Source organism: Canis lupus, chromosome 5 (assembly GCF_011100685.1).
Source record: "Canis lupus familiaris isolate Mischka breed German Shepherd chromosome 5, alternate assembly UU_Cfam_GSD_1.0, whole genome shotgun sequence".
In the NCBI taxonomy this organism is placed as follows: Eukaryota; Metazoa; Chordata; class Mammalia; order Carnivora; family Canidae; genus Canis; species Canis lupus.
The window spans coordinates 54,895,388-54,912,517 of NC_049226.1; the positions used below are offsets into that span (position 1 = coordinate 54,895,388).

Consider the following 17,130-nt stretch of genomic DNA (forward strand, 5'->3'; position numbering starts at 1 on the left):
TCAGTCCTCCGGGCCGCGCCAGCCCGCGCGCCTCGGGTTCCGCCCCTCCCCTGCGCCGGCCGCAGCCCCGCCCCCGAGTGCGCTGGGGCGGGTGGAGGAGGAGCTCAGCGCCCCCGCGGCGTTCCCGTCTGACGGCGCTCCCTCGTGTGCTCACTCAGCACGTTTCCTACGCTCCTGGTGCGTTCACTGTGGTGGTCGCTGGGTAGACTGCTCTGGGCCAAGCAGATCAAACCCCTGCTCCCCGGGAGCTGCTGAGACACTGGGGAGACGCAGGAAACAAGATGTCAGAGGTTGGCAGGTGCTAGCAGGAGCTATCGGGGAAAAGTTATTTTTTTAAAGACTTTAAGAGAGAGAGAGCCGGTATGCAGGGGGAGTGGCAAAGGCAGAGGGAGAGACAGACTCCACCCTAAGCAGGGAGCCAGATGGGGCTCATCTCAGGACCCTGAGGTCATGACCTGAACTGAAATCTAGGGTTGGAGGCCCAGGGCAGCCCCGGTGGCTCAGCGGTTGAGCGTCTGCCTTGAGCCCTGGGTGTGATCCTGGGGTCCTGGGATCGAGTCCCACGTTGGGCTCCCTGCATGGACCCTGCTTCTCTCTCTGCCTCTCTGTGTCTCTCATGAATAAAATCATTTTAAAATATTTTTAAAAAGCAGCTGGAGGCCCAACTAACTGAGCCACCCAGGTGTCTCTATGGGTGTGGGGTGTTAAGCTGGGTGTACATGCATTCAAACAGAGGAGGGGTCCCACGGTGGCCAGAGCCTGTCTGGGAAGAGTATTCTCTATGGAGGGGGCTGGCAGTGCTCAGCCCCAGGGAGGGGATCTGGGGATGGTGGGGGTGCTGGAGCAGAATGAGAAAGAAGGTGATGAGTAGGTGAGGTGGGAGGGATGATGGGTAGTGATTCTGAGGACTTGGGTCTTCCTCAGGGTGCAGTGGTACCTTCTAAAGAATTTCAAGGAAAGGGGCTATCTGATCAGACATGCCTATTTCTGAGGTTAACCACTCCCTACCGGCCCCAGCTGAGATGGAAACAAGATCTCCAGGCCAGGTGCACCTTCCTGCAGCCATAGGTTCCCCCAGGAGATGGCTGCTGAGGCCCTGCGATGAGTGCTATAGCCTCAGGGAGCCACCGCCTGTTTTAGAAGGAAAGGTGGACAGGCAGCAGACCAATCTAAACCATCTTTCACGAGTCTGCACAGTAAAGGTACAGAAGGGGCTCAGCTGAGACTTCACAGACCCATGTTCTCTGCAGCAATGAGGAAGGTCTCCCCAGATGGGTGGGGACGGGAGGGGAGTTGAGCGTTTTAGGCAGTGGGAATCTCCGTGCAGAGGGGCATGGAGGTGTGCAAGAGCCTGGCATGCTGGGTACCACAAGAGTCAACAGGAAAGACCAGCAAGATGAATGGGGGCCAGAGGGCAGTCAGGCCTTTATCTTGTAGCCCTTTATCTAGCAGAGGATAGTGATCAGGTGATAGACCTAAGGGCAAATTTGTCTTAGGAAGGCCTGGGTTGCCAAGTGAAGGATTGATGGGGGCAGGCTGGATTGAGAGATTGACAAGGCTGCAGAGAAGAGATGGCAGGCCCAGCAGGGGAGAAGGCAGGCTTGGTCATTATCTGATCCCAGGGCGAGAGGGACAGCAGGGCTAAGGATGATGTACGTGAGCCTTCCAGGGCCATGCCTGTGTCTTTCCCCTTGGGGTCATTGGCCAGTTACTGAGACTGTCAGCCTCTATTGTGCTTTGAAGCCACCTAGACCCAGAATGGGGTAGCTGTCCTTTGTCAAGGCCAGCCCAGACCTGGGTTCTGGCCAATGAAAGCAGCAGTGTCTTTGGTTAGAAAGTGCTCAGATGTGGGAGTTGGGAGAGCTTTGGAACCCACACTTCTACTAATTCTCTCATGTGACCTTGGACAAGGCCCACTCACCTTCGAGCCCTGTCTTCATCTGTAGAATGTGGGCAGTGAAGCCGGCCTGCCTTCTCCATAACTCCACGTGGCTATTGTGAGACTCCAAGGAGGCCCATGTTTGTGAACCTTCTTGGCAATGGAAAAGGTTATGTGCCAAGACCACCCCCTTTCCTGCTGTTAGGCCCAGAATCCAGCTCCAAGATGTGTGCTCAGATCACGGCATACATAAACCTAGTATGACTGAATAGTGACAGATTTGTGTCCAGAAGGGCTGTACCCAACCGCCCTCCCACCAGCCGTGCCTCTAGGGTTTCTGTATCATCTAGAGGAAGGAGCTTTCTAAAGCCAATGTTTCCCCACATCTCTCCCCTGCTTAACACCACAGTATGCCTTCACACTGCTCCCTGAAGCCTCCCTCCTTCACACAGCCTCCAAGGCCGCAGTGACTGGCCCTGGCCCTGATACTCCCAACACACACACTCTAAGATCCCCTGAACCTACCTATCAGCAGCTGGTCCTCAATCCCATGTGCCCTGCTGTCCTGTGTACAAGCCCACCATGTGATCATCTTTCGAACCCCTCTAGTCAGGGGGTCTTGTCTCTGGCAATCCTTCCCTGACACCCCAACTCCCAGCTGGCTTATGTACATCCTTTGGACTTCACAGCTCCCGTGAGTCCCTTCATCAGAGCACTGGGCTGTTGGTGTCTTTACATGTCTCTGACACTTCTATCAGACCAAAGCATCTCAACCTCAGCACTTTTGACCATTTGGGATGGATAATTCTTCTCTGCAGGGCTGTCTGTGCACTGTAGGATGTTTGCAGCATCTCTGGGCTCTACCCAACAACCACAAATGTCTCCAGATATTGCCAAGTGTTCCCTGCAGATCAAAATCACCCCTTTTGAAAACCACTCCATCAGACTACGAATTACTAGGGCCTGGGACTGGTCCTGTTCTCCTGCACCCAGAGCAGGCCTGGCCCAAGTTAGGTGCTCATTGAATGTTACCTGAATAAGAGACAGACAATATCTGAGCAGAGACCCAAGAGGTCAGGGTTCCGGGATATGTGTATGTCATGGGGCCAGAGAGTCTCCTTTTCCTTCCCCTACACCCCAATCGTCATCCCCTCTTGTTCTTCTGCCCTCCCTGTGGGGGAGGGGACACTGAGGCATGCAGGAGACTTGCTCTGTGGCCTTAAGGAAGCCACTTCATGTCTCCGAGCCTTGGCTTTCCAACCTATAAAATGTGGATGAAGCAGCCTGTGTGAGACTGTAACCATTGGCCGAGTCCACAGTGAAGGTCATGCTCATCTCAGATGTGTGTGACACAGAGCAGTGGCGCCTCCCAGGAGGAAACACTCAGGGGGAGAGGTAAGCCACGTGGCATTTATAGGGGGCATGGCTGTGGCCGTGGCCGCCCCTGAGGAGGGCTGGGGGCTCAGGGACATCACTGCTTCAAGGACATCTTCCAGGAACCCAGCAGCTGCATGATCCAGGAGCGCCGCTGGTGGGAAGTGGGCAGGTTCTCACAGCTAGGGCTCCAGCGGTGCGTGGGGACCGGGTCACACACCCACGAGTCCCCGTGCGGCAGCGGCCAGGAGTTCCGCCAGCAGCTGGCCAGGATGTGGTCCTGGGCCTGGGCTGCATAGATGCACACCAATGCTTCTGGGTCGTGTCTCAGGTCTTCCAGAGCTGGGTCATGGGGAGGGGAAAGGCCACTTTTTAAGACCAGGCCCCCACATGAATCTCACAGCTCATCCCTCCTTCTCATTTCCGTGCCTTGGCTTAGGCACTCTGCTTAGTATCCCCTCATCTCACCTTCCTTCCTCCCAGCTCTTCAAACTGTGCCTGCCTTTTGAAGCCTGAATCACAACCTGCCTCCTCCAGGAAGCCTTCTTGGACTGCCCCAGCCTCATGCTCCCATTAGTTTTCCCAGTTACAAAATTAATCTGCCTCCAGTAAGAGTCTGAACTACTGGCCCTGCACTAAATGGTTTGGGGCTTGTTTTCTAGCCTGGTTCCCTAGACTGTAACCTCCCCTGGGCTGGGGCGGTGTATGCTGTCTTGGTGACCCCTTAACCCTACTCGCTGTGGATAAAGACTAGCGCAGCTGGACTGAGCTGAAGCCACTTGCCTTCTGTCCCCTGTCACCTGCTCTGAGCCCACTCATCCTCTCACTGGCCCCTGAGATCTCAAAGATGTAGGATATGACTTACCTGCTTTCACTTCGTTCAGACGGTCTTCTGTCATTATGCTCTCCATGCAAGGGACCAGGGACCCTTGAGAGTAATCCAAGAGGTGAGTGCCTCCACCTCCTGACCCCGACCCCCGCCCACAGACCAGACCTCCTAAGAGAAGCTCTCCCATCCAACTTGAGTCTCAAGAATGAGAACATTGAAGGAGAACTTCCTTTTGACCCTGGGACAGGTTCCCCAAGAGGGGTCCCAGGAGACGTTGGCAGGCCCAGAGGGCAGGGATGGTGCCAGGACAGGGACAGGATCTCGGCTACAGCTGACTGTGACAGTGTGGCCATTGGTGGTCCGAGGCTGGCCCTTAATGTCCTCATCTGAGACTTGGGGAGGTGTTGCCCTAACTGCCCCCAAAGTTGGAGCAGCATTAATATGAAGGACATGGAGTGCTTCATGTACCTTTCAGGCAGGTGGTTGATGGGCCCCTGGAGGGCCTGAGACTCTGCTCCTCTACCACACTCAGCCCTCCCCTGCTCCACGCCTGCATGCCTGGCTCCCAAAGCACCTGCAGGTCCTTGAACCCACCAGGCCAGACATCTCTCCTATTGTGAGGCCCTTCCCACATTTCTCTCCCTCACTCATTCTATTTATCCTTGACTATTCAGCTTAACATATTACTTCTCCAGGAAATCCTTCCTGACCCTACGCCCACACTAGGTTAGGTGCCTCTCTGGGTTCCTAGAGTGTCTGAGTTTCTCCTTCTGTATATACTGTGATGTACTTTGTGACTTATGAATATCTCCCAGACCCAGGGTCTCAAGCTTAGCTCCACTTGGGGTGGGAAAGTGGGGAGGGCAGTCTCTGAGGATCTTAAATCACAAGCACAATTGTCTGCATGGATGCATTTTTCTAGGGAAAGTGTTCATAACTTTCTTCAGGATTTCATAAACCCACAAGAGTTTAGAAGTCACTGCACCAGGCCTGGGGTTGTGCTGGGGGTGGATGTGTCCTCTCCTCTGCCTGGTTTCCCCAGCACAGGCCCCTGGCACAGAGAACAGACTCAAGTGTTAAACACGAACACTTTTAGATATGATTAATTTGGAGCAAGATTTATAAATGTCCACATCTAGGAGATAATGTCACTCTGTGTGAGAAGCTACCTCTGAGCAGGCCCCCTGCCCCCCACAGTCTGAGGGATGCCCCCAGCCCTGGGCATTGCTTCTCTGTCCCTGCCTGGAGCATGTTAACAGCACATACACCCCCACCCCAGCCCTACGCCAGATATCCACATCACCTCCAGAAGACTTCTCTGTTTCTCTACACTAGACATGGTACCTGACACAGAGTGGAGCATCAAGCAGCATTTGCTAACTGAACCAGTGAATGGGTGTGTGGGTGACTGGACTGATGCAAACCACAAATGAATCGGGGAAAGGAACTAAAAGAAGCATCACTTTTCAAAGTGGGGGATGGAGGGATCCCTGGGTGGCTCAGCGGTTTAACGCCTGCCTTTGACACAGGGCATGGTCCTGGGGTCCTGCAATTGAGTCCCACATCGGGCTCCCAGCATGGAGCCTGCTTCTCTCCTTGCCTGTGTCTCTGCCTCTGTGTGTGTGTGTGTGTGTGTCTTTCATGAATAAATGGATAAAATCTTAAAAAAAAAAAAAAACTAGGGGATGGGAATGTCATCCTCTCCAAGCTTCTTTTCAGTGGGGTCTCCTAGTCCTGGTTAAGAGTGTGTGGTTGTTAGGGGAGGAGAGGGGAGTAGCCGAGAGGAGACATTCCCACATGCCATCAGAAGGGTCTGGGATGGAGTAAGGGATTCTGACTGACTGAGGATTCTAGTTGTTTTTCCCCCAGAAAGGCAGAGGTTGAAATTACGGGAAATATGGAGTGAGCACCATGAGCACCTTGAGGGAGCACCTCGACTGGCCAGGCTTCGCATTTTTAAAAAATATTCTCCTCTGACCTGTGAAACAGGAGCTAATCCCCATTTTACAGGAGTAAATAACTCCGTGGAGCTGAGATTCTACTTCACTCTACTGCACAGCTTGGCCCCTCCTCGCACAGTCAATGGTAGGCTCCCACTGGGCCTGGACCCATGCTGCACTGGGGCTTGGGGGCGGGAAGCAGCGATTCCGCTGTGTACAGTTGCCAAGGCTGTGACCTGCACAAGGACTTCAGGCTGGATCCACCTTGGGGCCCACTTCCCAAGCAGGTTTCTTAAAGGAGGGAAGACCTTTCCAATTTGAACTGCTACTATCTGCTGGCCAAACCTCATACCCAAGGGGAGGTGTTTCCCAGGCGCCCGAAGGACTGGCAGCTTCCTTCCAAGGGGAGGAAGCAAAATGGACAGGAGGCAGAGTCCCAGCAGCAAAACTAGTTTTGATAGGTTACCTATGAACATGACTGAGTACTTCCGGAGGGAGGCCCGGGAATTCTTGGCATACTCCAGGCTCTGGCTGAGGAATGTGAAGGCGCTGTCCTGGTGGGTAGTCACCTGAGACAAAGAGAAAGCCCAAGAGTGCTGGGCCCTCCTCAGAGGTACTAACTGCCCATCCACCCTTCCCAGAACTAGGAACTGTGACCCCGTAAGGCAGCCAAGCCCTGGCCCCTTGCCTCCTAAACTTCTCTGCCACCCATCCTGGCCTCTCTGCCTGAGGCCCCCAGAGCCCTGGCTTCTTCTTCTCTTTGCAGATTGTAACAATCCTTTCCATGGTCTTCCTGCCTTGGGTGCATCCCCTGCCAGGCCACCCCCTGCTGCTGCTCAAAGGAAAGTTCTAAAATAAAAAGTCTGGCCAAGTCAGAATGGACATGGTATGCAAGGGACATGATAGATAAGGAGTCAGCTCTGATCAGGGTGAAGAATTCAAGTTACAGAGCAGTGAAGAATAAACTGGAGAGTTAGAGAGGTCTTAAAATTCCTTAAGAGCCAGACAGGAATAAGGCTTACTTATGCATTGGAAAATAGGAAGCCAGGAGTCCTTTCTTGATAGAGCAATGACAAAGCAATGTTTGGGGCAACATAGTCTGACAGTGGTGTTCAGGATGGGTTTGATCAAGGAAAAACTAGGACACAGGCATTGTTGAGGCAAATAAAGAAGAATCTGATATGATTACTCTCCAGTTGACAATCTGCACGTCAGTGAGTAAACTCTAGTCCTGGCATCAAAGCCCTCATGATCATGCTCCTCAGCCTCAGTTTCTACCAATGGCTCTACCTCTATGCACACTGAGCTCCAGTGCCAGGATGTGGCCTGGCTCTCTCCAGATCTGTGCCTGGTACAAGTAATTGCTCCTGATGGGCCTGCCCATCCCTCTCTTCTTGATCTGATGCATCTCTCATCCCTTGAGGCTCAGCTCAGAAGCTACCTCCTCTCTGAAGCCTTTCTCAACTCTTGGATAGAGCTGCTCTCACCATGCTGCATGTTCCTACAGCTCTTGTCATGTCACCTATGACATTGCACTCTGATTATTTATACCTATCTCCCCCACAGGATCCAGAGCTCCCCCAAGAGAAGGGGCCAGCTCACTCAGCTCAGAGTCCTCAGTATCCTGGACAAAGCTTGGTGTGGCAGAGATGCCCAGAAAGCATTGGATGGATGGATGGATGGATGGATGGATGGATGGATGGGTTACTGCCCCCTCCTTAAAGCTAAAGCTAGAAGTTGACCTTCACATGAGCAAACCTGTTGATGCTGGAAAGAGCAGAAACAGAAAATCTAGAGGGGTCTAACGCAGACATCACAAGCCGGCAGCCCACAAACCACAAGTCATTGGCGGAGCAATGACCAGCACAGTGTTTTCAACAAGCTAAATTGATTGCTAATTAATGTCTTATGAAAATCTGGGTTTGTGGCTTTTCTTGTGAAAGCAGAGGACCCTCTCATGCTTTTAACAGGGCCTGGGCCCTTTTAGGTTGACACAGGTCCCACCACTTCCACATCACCCGTGATTATCCTCCGCCCAGTCCCTGGTCACTGTAGGTATTTCAATTAGTGCCCTGGCCAAATGCCTCCTCTGGGCCTCTTCTACTGTCTGTGAAATGATGGTAATAATACTAGACCCCAGAGTGCAGAGGTCTTAAGTATTACTGATAAATGGTAGTGGCCAGCCCCTCTTCTGAATCCTAGGAACAATCTGTTACCTTGCATATTTTCATGAGATTGGTGTTGTGAGTGCTGGCATGCCCCACCCAGATCTCCCTCCAGTGGGAAGGATTAGTCCCCTAACGCTGGGGACTGCCTCCGAGGAACAGAACTGCTGGCCCAAAGTCAAGTCCCTTCCCAGGGTGGCTGGCATCCAGTAACAAGTGGACATGGGTTTGTCGACCCCAATGCTGCACCCTAATAAACCCCCTACATGCTAATCCCTGTCTTTGAGTTTGCATCCTGAGGAGGCTGTGACAGCAGGGGAGGTAGAGGGGACTAGGTGGCAAACCTTCTAGCATGCGTGCCATGGCATGTTGGTGGCCTGCTCCTACCCCAGGATGCCCTCAGGTGTTACCTGGAAAGAGGAGTTTGGTGGTTAAATAAGTTTGGGAAACCATGGATTCAACAGCCACGGAACATCTCAGCATAGAACATTTCAGAGCCTTTAATGAGCTGGTGGCCTTGAAAATCCCCAGGAGGAAGATGGTGAGGCAGTGTTTCCCAAACTTATTCATCTTAGAACCCCTTTTCTCCTCTGTGGGGCATTTCCTGTGGGATGGGTGTCTCAGAGAATTCAGCCTGGGAATTGCTAATGCAGAAAAGGGAACTAATAAAGCTCTTAAAGCAGGGCTGTGACACAGACAGACTCATGTTTGTGGCTCTAGTGGCCCAAGTAGGGATGGGATGGGATGGGGAAAGATGAAATTCAAGGCAGAGAGAGCCAGGGAGTGGATGGATCCACGGCCCGCCTGGGAGACATTAGTGCCCTAAACTAAGGGCAGGGACATTGAGGACAGGGGGGGAAGCAGACGCAGAAATGGTTAGGATATTTAAGATTGATTGAACGTGGAAGGTGAGGGAGATAGAGACTCAGATAATTCTAGGTTTCTGCTTTGGGCATCTAGAGGGACAGAGCAGAATTGAAATGGGAAGGCCATAAGCTGAAGTGCGTGTGGTTCAGCAGGAAGGTGTCCAGTAAGCCACTGGAGAGGGACACTAGAAGTGAGAAGCTAGAAATGCAGATGAACGTTCAGGACCCATCAATGTGTTGGTAGCAGTGGAATTGCCAGTCAGGATGCTTGTGCAAGAAGGAAGAGAAAGGGGGAAAGCATCGCCCACTTCCAACACACTCCCGGGAACCACTGCAGTTTCAAAAGCACTCACAAGGTACTTGCATATCTTGGCCACCGTCTGCTGCTGGTTGTCCCAGGACTTCCGGCTATAAGCTCTTTTCGGCAATTCCCATGCCATGAAGCAAGAACAGTGGAACAGGGTCTTCATACATTTCTGGAGGCCAACAGGAAGAGAGTACAAGAGCTGGGGAATTCCAGGACAGCCGGAACATATTCCAGGGGAGAAAAAGTTTCATGAAACTGAATTTGGGAAAAATCAGTTCCTATTTGAAATGCACAAGTGACGTTGTTCCCTCTGAGCAGGGATTCGGACACGACTGCCTTTGGCAAACAGGCTTGTCCATAACAGATTGCCGGTGACGCTGGCTTGGTTTCCATAAAGTGAGGCTCGGCCACAGGGCCCGGCGCCTGCACACACTCACCTGGCTCACCTTGGCGTTGCCCTCTTGCATGGTCAGCAGCAAGGGCACCAAGGTGCTGATCAGCTGCTCCTCCATGGCTGGGGTGCGGGGCGACCGCAGCTTCTGGACCACCTTGCCGTACAGGTTGATGCAGGAGGAGCGCACATCCTCTCGTGACTGGGGCAGATCCAGAGGCTGAGGCATGCTCTCTCCTCCAGGAGGCTGCCTCTGGGCCCCCCATGGAGGCACACAGCCTTCCTTCCACTCACTGGGGGGGAGGGGGGCCTCCAGGCACAAGAGGCACAGAGATGGAGCAGAGAAGAGGCCACGTGGTGGGGTGACCTCGGGCCAGTGTCCCCCCTCACTGGAGCCTAGGTCCAGAGCTCTGCCCATTTTTCCCAGCCAGGTAAACCCTGCTCACCTAAAAGGTGCCTTAATGCCAAGTGGAAAAATGCCCCCCCCCCGCCCCCCACCGGACCCAGCTAAAAATGTGTGCCCCCTCTAGGTGGTCGGTTGCAATGAGGTAAGTGTCCGGGGAACCTTGATTACAAAAGGATCCTTCTCTGTGCAAACCACTTACAAAAAGACACACGCCAGTTGGAACAAAGCGTCCTTTCCCCTGGGCTGACTGAGCTCAGCCCTGCCTCGGTGGGCCACGGGAGCTATGACAGCCCCCAGAGTAGTGAAGAGCCACCCTCCATAGGCTGCCCCCCACCCCCACTCCCACCCCCATGAGATCCCTTACATCGCTGAAGTGTGGCAGCAGGATCTGCAGCATCTCCACATAGACCGAGCTGTCCGTCAGCTTCCGGTCCTGCCCCTTCAAGATGGTCTTGAGGTTGTGGGCGGCCTCCACCACCAGCAGCCCATCCATGCTCTTCAGCCCCTTCACCATGGAGGGCAGGAGGGCCTGCACCTTGGCAGTCTATTGGGCAGGACCATTTGGGATGTGGGCTTCTACCTGATGGCAGGGCCCGACAGGTGGGAGCCCCAGCTTCTGATTCACTGAGATGAACTTGGGGCAGGTACCACCTCCAGGCCCTTGGTTATGCCGTCCCACCTGCCTGGAATGTCTTCACTCAAGCTCTTGCTGTCCCCAAAGTCCTCTTTGGCCTCACTAACACCTTCCTGGTCTGGATACCTGAGAACCTGAGGCCCTTGGCTGCCACCCCCCTGTTGGCACCAGGTAGATGACCTGCATTGTTAGTTAGCTTTCTGAGTCTACATCCTGCCCTTGTCCCTCTATGCCAGGAGCTGCAACGGTGTCTGGTAGGGGAACACAAAGCACTTTTAAAATGTTAATATGGGGATGGCTGGGTGGCTCAGCAGTTGAGCATCTGCCTTTGGCTCAGGGTGTGATTCTGGGGTTCTGGGCTTGAGTCCCGCATCAGGTTTCCTGCATGGAGCCTGCTTTTCCCTCTGCCTATGTCTCTGCCTCTCTCTCTGTCTCTCATGAATAAATAAATAAAATCTTTAAAAAACTGTTAAGATGCACCAACAATCTGGGCCTCAGTTTCCTAATCTGTAAAATAGGAATAATTACTGCCATCCCCAACCCCTCGTATACATACTGCCTTCTGGGTTATTGTGCAAAAATTGGATTAGAAACTATTTCAAAAAGAATAAAGTCTGGGGCACCTAAATGGCTCAGTCGGTTAAGTGTCTGCCTTCTGCTCGGGTCTTTTTTTTTTATATTTTATTTATTTATTCATGAGACACACACAGAGAGGCAGAGACACAGGCAGAGGGAGAAGCAGGCTCCCTACGGGGAGCCTGATGCAGGACTCAATCCCACGACCCAGGGATCACGACCTGAGCAAAAGGCAGACACTTAACCACTGAGTCACCCAAGTGCCCCATTCTGCTTGGGTCTTGATCACAGGGTCCTGGAATTGAGCCCTTTGTCGGCCTCCAACACTCAGTGGGGAGCCTGCTTCTCCTTTTCCTTCTCTCTCTGCACCTCCCCCTGCTTGTGCTCTCTCTCTCTCTCTCTCTCTTTCTCTGAAATAAATAAAATCTTGAAAAAAAAAAAAAAGAAGAAAGTATATAGGGATTTATAAAAGGCTATCCTCTTTGCAGATGGGGCAGCCGAGGCAGAGACAGAAACGGATTCCAACATCCTAGAGTCTGTGATGGCCAAGCTCCCTCCTTCCTCCAGCTCCAGGCCTGGCTGGGCCAGGCTCTCCTCTGCCCTCTGCTCACCTTCTCAGTCCTGCGGGCCAAGATGACCAGGCCTCGGATGCACAGCACCTTCATGATGGGTTCCTGGTGGTTCAGGCCTTCTGCCATCCGCCCCAGAGAGTACTCCTCTGGGATCCGCCGCACCTGCTCCATCTGAAGGAGCTGAGGGAATAGCGGTAATTACTCCCTGAGCCGAGGGACAGGGCAACCCCCCACACACACACCCCCTCCCCAGTCTCCCCAGGCACTAGGAGTACGTGCTGGATGGCCAGGGGCTGAGTGTGGGACCTGAATGATGGCTATCTGGTTAGTGCCGTCCAAGGCAAGCCACAGGCCTAAGTTTAAGTTTCCTAGGAGCCACATTAAAAAAGAAAAAAAAAAAAAAGGTGAAATTAATGTCAGTAATTGTCAGTAATGCATCTTATTCGACCCCATATATCCAAAGTATTATCATTTTGCTATGTAATCAAATTAAAAATTATTGATATATTTTATTTACACTCTATAAAAATTTTTTTTGAACCAAGTCTGAAACGTGGTGTGAATTTTAAACTTACAACACATTTCAGTTCAGACAGACACATCTCAGAGGCTGAATAGGCCCCACGTGGCTAGTGGCTCTCATGTCCCATGGCACTGCTCTAGTTGGTGACAGCCCCTGGCTCCTGCCTCCCCAGCCATCAGCGTGGGTGGTGCTGAAGGCTGTCCTCTCCACCTGGCTTCCCTCTGCCCACTGTTCTCGATGAGCTCTGCCCAGGACTTTAACTGCTGTCCCCAGGCATGTGACACCCAAGTCACCATCTCTCGTCTGTGCCGCTGTCCAGAGCTTCTCAATCAGAAAACCAACAGTGGGCCAGACATGTCCACCTGATGTCCGTCAGCACCTCACAGCAAGGCTGAATGTGTCACTGTCCAGCTCAGAGCCTCCATGCCACCCTCACCCCACTTTTCACCATTGGGCCCTGCTTGCCTCTGGGGCCTCATTCACTCCATGCCCACCCTACACCCCAGCCAGCTTCTCCCCAAGTGGCCCATTGTTTGTGGAATGCCCCAGGCTGTTTTGTCCTTTCTGTGCTGGCAGGGTTCTCACCTCCACTCCAGCCCCTACTCACTGCCTGGCTCCCTCTAAAACTCGGCCCCCCTTGAAGCCGTGTTTGACAACGCCCCTAGGCCTCACCCAGGTGGACTGCCCCCTTCTCTGGGCCCCTGGGAGCCCTGACCACGAAAACCTGAGTGCCCCTATCTGCTCATGTGTCTGCCTCCTCCATCCCACTGGGGCTTCCTTGAAGACACACGCTGAGCATTTCTCCCAGGGCCCCTGTGACCCGACACAAGCTCTGGGGTAGAGATATGCTTATGGAACACTTTTGGTGCATGAGTTCAGGCCCAATGTGAAATTTGGTTCCTTTCCTCCTTAGACTTGCCCTTCGTCCTATGCTCCCATGGCTGGGTTTAGCACCACCAGCTCCCCCCACACCCCATTGTCCTAGCCAAACCAGGCATCACCCCATCCCCTTCCCCTTCCCACCACCTTCCACCCACGACAACCAACTGGTTTTTAGTTCTTGCCTGGTCATCCTCATAAACACTTCTCCTATCTGTGTGGTCTTACCTCTAGTGTGACTGTTGAGACCCCGTGTGGGTATGATGAGGAGAAAGAGCTGGGGAGAAGGGCAGGGGGTGGCCCAGAGGGGGAGGAGGCAGTAGAGGAGGGGCTCCACCCTCGGCCCATCCTCCACCCATCATACAACTGATACTCGGGCCTGCTCTGCACCAGGCTACACACTAGAGATGCAGAAAAGAGTACTGATGATAAATAATAATAGTGGGATCCCTGGGTGGCTCAGTGGTTTAGAGCCTGCGTTTGGCCCAGGGTGTGATCCTGGGGTCCCGGGATTGAGTCCTGTGTCGGGCTCCCTGCCTGGAGCCTGTTTCTCCCTCTGCCTGTGTCTCTGCCTCTCTCTCTCTCTCTCTCTCTCTCTCTGTGTGTGTGTGTGTGTGTCTCATGAATAAATAAATAAAACCTTTTAAAAAAGAAAAAAAGAAATAATAATAGCAACATAGCTGACTCACAGACAGTATTTCCTAGGTGCAGACACTATCCTAAGAGCTTTACATGAACTCATTTAATCCTCATCAAAACCCTAGGGGAGCCTGGATGGCTCAGTCAGCTAAGTGTCTGACTTCTGATTTCAGCTCAGATCATGATCTCAGGATCGTGGGATTGAGCCCTGTGTCAGGCTCCATATTTAGCAGGAAGTCTCCTGGAGATTCTCTCTCTCCCTCTCCCTCTGCCCCCCGCGCCCCACACATACACACAGGCACTCTCTCTCTCTCACTCTCTCTTTAAAATAAATAAATCTTTAAGAAAATCCTATGAGGTGGGCAATTCATTATCCCCACATTACAAGTGAGGAAACTGAGACACGGCGGGTTCCGGGACTTGCCAAGATCACACAGCTCCCTTGAGTTCACCTGGCTTTGGGAGAAGCAGCACACACATAGACAATCACAGCACAGGCAGCTGGGGAAGCCTGGGTGGGCAGGATATGCGAGCTATGTCAACGTACCACAGTGAATGTTGGGGAGTGGCTCTGGCCAAGAGTAGTCCCCCTCTTCTGAGGAGTGGGAGAGGGACTGAAGCTGGCTGAGGACACTGCTGCAGGGAGGAGGGCCACTGCTCAGAGTTCCAGGGGAACGTTGAGCAGTGGCCCTAAGGTTAAGCCTAGCGCCCCTGACCTTGTAGTGGACATGGGAACCTCCTCTGGGGTCTGCAAGGTGCAACCTCCACTGTCTCCCCCAAGAACCACTTAGAGAGAAGTGGGCGAGCAGAAATGAGGATCCAGGGACACTTGGGTGGCTCAGTCGGTTAAGCGTCTGTCTTTGGCTCAGCTCATGATTCCAGGGTCCTGGGATCGAGCTCTGCATCGAGCTCCCTGCTCAGCGAGAGTCTGCTTCTCTCTCTGCCTCTGCCCCCTGCCCCTGCTTGTGCTCTCTCTCTCTCTCACTCTCTCAAATAAATAAATAAAATCTTAAAAAAAGGAGAGAAAAGAAAAGAAGATCCAGTCAAGCACACCTAGCCAGAGTCTCTCTGGATCCCTTGAGCTGTGTGGTGGGATCTTGAAGCAGCCTTGTTTTCAGCACCACTGTGCAAATCCAGGGGTGACATGTGAAAGAGGTCAGCACAGTGTTTGGGATATCTCAGGTCCTCTAGAAACTGAACATTACCTTTCCCTCACCAGGTCCATCAAGGAAATTAGAACCTGGCAGAGCTGGGGCCAGAACCTAGGACGCCTGACCCCAAGACCCAAGCTTGTCCTCCTGGAGGTGACACCTTCTACTGGTCCTAGCAGGGCCGGGCCAAGTGTTCCTCTGGGCAACTCACTCATCCATCCAATCCTTACTTCTTAGGGAGCTTTCAGGGCTGGGGATGTAATGCAAACACGACTGTGAGTCCCTCACAGTCCCTCCTCTGCAGACTCACAGTCCATCTAGCGAGGCAGGAGAGACGCAGGAAATGCCCAGAGGGCCTTGCTGCCTCCTGTCCATCTCCCGGACTTTACTCACCTGTCAAGGCCTAGCTCAGATGGCACCTCCTCCAGGAAGCCTTCCTTAACCTTCCACTTTCTGAGCAGAAAGTGAGCCTCCTACCTCTGAACCCCACACTGCAGCCCCTGATGATAGCGCAGACCCGGGCATGACAACCAGCAGGTCAGGAGAGACGGGAAGGGTGGTTGTTGGGAGAGTGGGTTTTACAAGCATCCAGCGACAGATGAATGGATAAACCAAGTGTGGTGTTTACATACAAGGGAATATTATTCAGCCTTAAAAAAAACATGTAATTCTGAGCCCTGTTAACTTCACGCATGAGCCTCGAAGACATAATGTTGAGAGAAATAAGCCAGACACAAAAGGACAAATATTGTATGATTCCACTTAAGTGGATTCCACTTACGTGAAGCCTACAATGGCCAAGTTCATAGCGACAGAGTAAAAAGTTGGTTGCCAGGGGCTGGGGAGGCAGAACAGGAGGTTGTGTTTATTTTTATTTTATTTTATTTTTTTGGGAGGTTGTGTTTAATGAATACAGTTTCAGTTTGAGACAGAAGCTGCACTCGGGAAGGAAGATGAGCAGTTCTGTGGATGGTGCTGCTGGCTGCACGTAGTGTGCGGGTACGTCATACCCCTGGGATGTCCACGTAAACATGGCGAAAAGGGTAACTTATTTTTAATGATTTTATTTATTTGAGAGACAGAGAGAGAGAGAGAGAGAGAGAGAGAGGGAGAGAGAGAAGGGAGGAGGGAGGAGGACAAGCAGACTGCACACTAGGCGCAGAGCCTGACACGGGGCTCAACCCCAGGACCCCGAGATCATGACCTGAGCCAAAACCAAGAGCTGGACATTCAACTGACTGAGCCCCCCAGGTGCCCCTAAAATGGTTAACTTTTATGTTATATATATTTTACCAGATTTTTTTCTAAACTAAAGAGAGGGAGGGAGGGAGGGAGAAATTGGGTTTGAGAACCCAGGAGTCTGGGTTTGTATTCTGAGTCTGCCCCTTACAAGTTGCATGGTGTTGGAAAATTGACTCAAATCTGTGCCTCAGTTTCCTCCTCTAAAATGGGGGATGAAATAGCATCTGCATCATGGGATTTTTATGAGGATTCAATGAATCAAAATGTGTAAAACTCTAAGAATTTGCCTGGAAGATGGTAAGTGCTCAGTAAATGTTAGCTATTATCGCTGGTGGGTCTCCTCTTCTGGCTCTGACCCTAACCAACCTCCTGAGTCATTCTTCCCAGCACCTTGCCTAGTACTCTCCATGCACTCAACTCAGCTTACATGTCGCTTCCTCCAGGAAGCCCTCCATGATGCTACCACCACCACCACCACCACCACCACCACCACCTCAAGTTTCCTGTTCTACCGCAGCCTAGACTGCTCCCATCAGAACACAGGTCACTCCCTGGCACCCCATGTTATAACTAGGGTGTCCTCTGGCTTCCCTGACACACTGAGAATTCCCTGAGGACTGGGCATAGTCGATTTCATATTTGTATCACCAACCTTACATCTCTAATCTGGTGCTCGGCACAAGGCAGTGCCCAGCCAAGGCTGGGGGTTGCCCGGGCATGGAGGGGAGTCTGGAAGGAGTGGAGACAGGAGGAGCAA

At 52.5% G+C, this 17,130-nt stretch overlaps 1 protein-coding gene and 1 long non-coding RNA gene across 8 annotated transcripts in view; one reads left to right on the forward strand and one right to left on the reverse strand.

Annotated features, from left to right (window-relative positions):
- Window positions 1–61: 61 nt before the first annotated feature.
- On the forward strand, window positions 62–12,531 carry LOC119871883. The gene is made up of 3 exons (XR_005359757.1): window positions 62–177; window positions 5,952–6,167; window positions 11,856–12,531. It is a non-coding gene; the product is annotated as an uncharacterized LOC119871883 (long non-coding RNA).
- MROH7 (maestro heat like repeat family member 7) overlaps window positions 3,270–17,130 on the reverse strand; it is a 55,273-nt gene continuing 41,412 nt past the window's right edge. For 4 of the 7 annotated variants that reach the window (XM_038537441.1, XM_038537443.1, XM_038537442.1 and 1 more), the window contains 7 exons: window positions 11,979–12,119; window positions 10,522–10,701; window positions 9,798–10,061; window positions 9,407–9,529; window positions 6,489–6,591; window positions 4,119–4,181; window positions 3,270–3,595 (listed from right to left, as the gene is read on the reverse strand). In XM_038537441.1, coding sequence (XP_038393369.1) covers window positions 3,351–3,595; window positions 4,119–4,181; window positions 6,489–6,591; window positions 9,407–9,529; window positions 9,798–10,061; window positions 10,522–10,701; window positions 11,979–12,119 — 1,119 coding nt within the window. In that variant the 3' untranslated portion in view covers window positions 3,270–3,350. Of the gene's footprint in view, window positions 3,596–4,118; window positions 4,182–6,488; window positions 6,592–8,531; window positions 8,598–9,406; window positions 9,530–9,797; window positions 10,062–10,521; window positions 10,702–11,978; window positions 12,120–17,130 lie in introns of those variants that run through there. The other 3 variants (XM_038537445.1, XM_038537444.1, XR_005359755.1) reach the window with 2 other exon arrangements.